Raw genomic sequence first — 4011 nt, 5'->3', positions numbered from 1 at the left:
CCATTTTTAGGACTTATTTGTTGTTAAATTGTTGAATAAAATCAACCAATCGTGTATACATCGATCAACTACCAAGGACTTATTCGATTGTTCAATCCCCTGTGATCTTCAAGTTCTTAAGCTCTCGAACAAGTTTTTGGGGTTTATTCTGACTGATCTTAAAATGATTCGTTGGTGTTAAATGAGTTAGATTTGATCATTTGAGTGGGAATAACCTCACGCCGGCAAAACTCTCACTTGGTGAAGGCGTTAGGAGTATTATATGTTTATTCAAATAAACTTGCATTCATGATTATTGTATGTTTGTACTTTGTAGCAACACATAAAGATAAAACATGACATATTCATAAACATACTTTAAACAATAAAAAGAAAAACATAAGCTAAAAGGAAAAGTAAGGGTTAGCGCCAGTTGAGTTTGAAGTCGGTGGGCTCGTCCAGAAAGGTCCGGTGGGAATTTGTGAGGGTTTCCCAACGATGATGACGTCTTATTCGAACATGTTTGAGGTAACTAGGCCAATACGGGGTTGGGTTTCTTCTGGTTGTCTTCTTCTTCTCCAAGACCTCCCTGAGCATGAGCTGAAAGAAGTGGTTGGTGTGTCCAGAAGCCACCTCTGGCTTTGCAAATACGTGCTTGGGATGGCAAATTTCAAAAAATGCATCAAAAAACGGGGTGCGGCATTCATCCTCAGCCTCAACCATTTGAAACTCCAGTTGTTGCACGTTGTTAGCAGGGGGAAACAGGAGCCTTGTTCTTAGATCAACGAGGTCGATATCCAATGATGGCTTATAGTTCTTAATTGTTATACTAACATGGCACTTGGCCGATAACGTGAGTGCTTCCCTCATCTTAAGAAAAAAGGATGCATCAAGGGGTGTGTCGAGTGTGAGCACAAACTTGGTTTGAACAAGGAGAGTAGAGTTCGGAAACTTGAAGCTAGGCAATGTGTAGCCAACGAAGATGAAATCAAGTAACTTTGGAGCATAAATTTGTATGTCGATGATCTGCCTGCGTGGGGATGACCACATAAGGGACAACGTCTTGAGAGACTCACATGTGAAATGGAATATTCCCAATGTCCAACATCTCATATCAAGGGTCAAACTCTCAAGAAAAGGAAACCCCGACTTGATCATCTCTAGAGACGACTCGTCTGTGATGAGACCCCCTAACCATAATTCAGTCACGCTGCTTCCTAATGATATTGAATACGCGCTGAATGGACGAGGGTCCGGTCGTCCAAACTGCCCAAAAAACAAGTTGCATCTAAACAACCGAAGATTTGGGACACCACTGATTTCCAAATCAGTCGAGTCTCCATCATGTGAATATATTCTTATTTCGTGAAGACGAGCAAGGTTTTTGATCTTGATAATGCTGCGACCCCGGCCCTCCTCCTGCTTATCAAGATAAATATCTATTTTCTCGAGAAAGCTGCAAGACGAGAATATGGCATCAAGTACCTCTTGACTTAAGCGCACACCACTCAACACAACTTCTCGTAGAGACACACAGACACAATTCATGATGCTATTGCTCTTCATCCAAACAGAATGGACCCCCTGCCTAGAAGCTGAAGTAACCCTTAACTTAGTTAGGTTTCTAGCGGCTGAGAGTATCTCATCTGGCAACGTAAGCGAGGCGCCCGTAAGTGAGACTGAGAGGGAAAGTTCTTTCAGACTACTACTTGCCACTACTGACCGGATCCATTTTTCAGCAAGCGAAGACGACTCCACGTCATTAATGTCCACATCAAGCTCTAACCTTTCGATCGGTATGTTGTCACGGAGATACCTGCTCAGGGTGCAGTCCACCATGTTTAAATGCTTTGTTTCGTCGACATGAAACCTGAGGGTTGGGATGGTTGACCAAGCGTGTAGCCATGACTTTGACAACACGCTCGTGCGTGCTGCCTCTTCTACCGGCAACCTCGATTGTATATGCTGCATCAACTCCTCGACGTCTTCTACACTCCTCATCGTCAACTGCCTGATTCATAATCATAACAATATTAGATTTCATTCAACAATTTAACAACAAAAAACCAATCCAAACCATGCCTAAAATTTTGCATGTCCATATGGATTTTCAACTTCAATAACTAATACTGATTTGCAAATCCATCCATATACATATAATGACGAACAGATTTAGGGGTTGTGTCAACAATACCTCCACCATACAAATAAAATCTTATATTACACACAGCTTGAAATCATGTTTGGTTGCACAGTTACTCAAATTTACACAATGGATTTCATCCCCCGAATACTTTTTATATTTCTTCCAAATACCGCCCCCACACATTCTTCAAATCTAGGGTTGTGCCGTTGTGCCTTGCTTTCGATTTTTAATATGGACGATTTACATCTACTCAATAACATGCAAAACAGATACTAGGATTTACCTTGATAACAAAGATCGAGAGACGAGCGATAGGGTAAGGCTAGCGGCAGGCAGTTCGTCCACGGGTAGATACGTACATTCCTCTTCGTCTTGGGTATGGTTGAATCTTATTATATTCCTCGTATGTTGATTTTAGTTTTAGATTTTTTTTCCCTTATATCCTAGTTTTAAGTTAATAAACTTCTTTAAATAAAATATTATAAATATTTAGATAGGGTTTGGACTAAATGTGAACTATATAAATATTATGTGAACTAGAAAAGTTACCCCCATTACGCGGGGGCCAGAAGTTTTTAATATTGTTTCCGAATCGATAAATATAACAGACGTAGAAGGTGCAAGGATGAAAAGTCCGGAGTTTGCCCCGAACCGTTATTTTCATGTTTTTATGAAAAAATATAAAAGTTTTGACTACAAGGATCAGAAGTTTCAAAACGGTTAAAGAATTAAAGGGGTAGGAATTAGTAAATTTTTATAAAATGGATCAAAGTTGTCAAACCGTTAAAGTTTTGTGGCCAAACTTTAAATATTAAAAGGTTTCTAAAAAGTGTAAAAATATTGATTCCAATGACCAAAAATGTCAAAATAGGTAAAGAATGAGGAGCAAAGTGCAGAGACCATTTTTGCCAAAAAAAAAATGTCAAGTTTACTATTCCTAAGCTTTTATATATATATATATATATATATATATATATATATATATATATATATATATATATATATATATATATATATATATATATATATATATATATTGTTTGAATGTATAATTGTTTCTTGCCCTTTGGATTAAAAGAAAGGAAAATTTGTGAAATGACAAAAAAGAGTTTTGTTTGAAAAAAATAACCAAGAAAATGGAAGTTTCGGAAAATGACCATGATTTCTGCAGAGAGGTCTTTGCGGAACTCGTTCAGCTCTGAGGAATTGTAAAAACTTTAAGGAAGTGACGTGGCGGGGGTAAATTCTTAAAAACACAAAGAAAACTGTAACACCATGTTCGGGATCATTCTGTGATTTAGGGTCGTGGGCCGAAAGTCGATTGTGTAAAGACTTTGGGCCTTAAGGAGGTGATGTTTAGACATTTTGGAAGGAGCTAATGATGGTTGTGAGAGCTAAACCTTTGAATTGTGTTTTGGACCAAAGGCTAGAACGTGATATAGGTCGGGTTCTTGCATGAAATATGCATTTTTGTTCGAGAAGTTTTTAGTCCAAGATATTTAGATAATACTGTAGAGCTCTTCAATACCTTTCCGTGGATATAAAGATCATCGAAATCGGAGTTTCAACGAAGAAGTTATGACCGTTTGAAGTCAGAAAGGTTTTGGGCTTAGTCTAGTATGTTGGGCGTAAATTTAGTACTTTGGGCGTACTAAGTACGCTGAGCGTATATTGAGTACGTTGGGCCTTGTGAATTTGACCCTATTTTGAGTATTGTGAGCAAAAAGAAGGTGTTTTTGAGTGCTTTGGAGTGTGATTGGTGTATCTTGGAGAAGAAGGAACTCATTGTAGAAGTGTTGCTTGAATTGAAACTTGTATATCCTGACTTTGTTCACCTTGATCTTTCTTCTAGATGTATAAAACTTGAATCTTGATGATGCATTTGT

General features: G+C 38.2%; 1 protein-coding gene across 1 annotated transcript; it reads right to left on the bottom strand.

Annotated features, from left to right (window-relative positions):
- Nucleotides 1–402: 402 nt before the first annotated feature.
- On the bottom strand, nucleotides 403–1980 carry LOC111886047 (uncharacterized). Its single transcript, XM_023882288.1, has one exon. It carries the CDS (start codon nucleotides 1978–1980, stop codon nucleotides 403–405), a length of 1578 nt encoding a protein of 525 aa, XP_023738056.1.
- Between the last annotated feature and the right edge of the window lie 2031 nt (nucleotides 1981–4011).

The sequence above is a fragment of the Lactuca sativa genome, chromosome 1 (assembly GCF_002870075.4).
Source record: "Lactuca sativa cultivar Salinas chromosome 1, Lsat_Salinas_v11, whole genome shotgun sequence".
NCBI classification, from domain to species: domain Eukaryota; kingdom Viridiplantae; phylum Streptophyta; class Magnoliopsida; order Asterales; family Asteraceae; genus Lactuca; species Lactuca sativa.
Note: the sequence above shows the minus strand (reverse complement) of the source record. Positions and strands in the feature narration are given on the sequence as shown.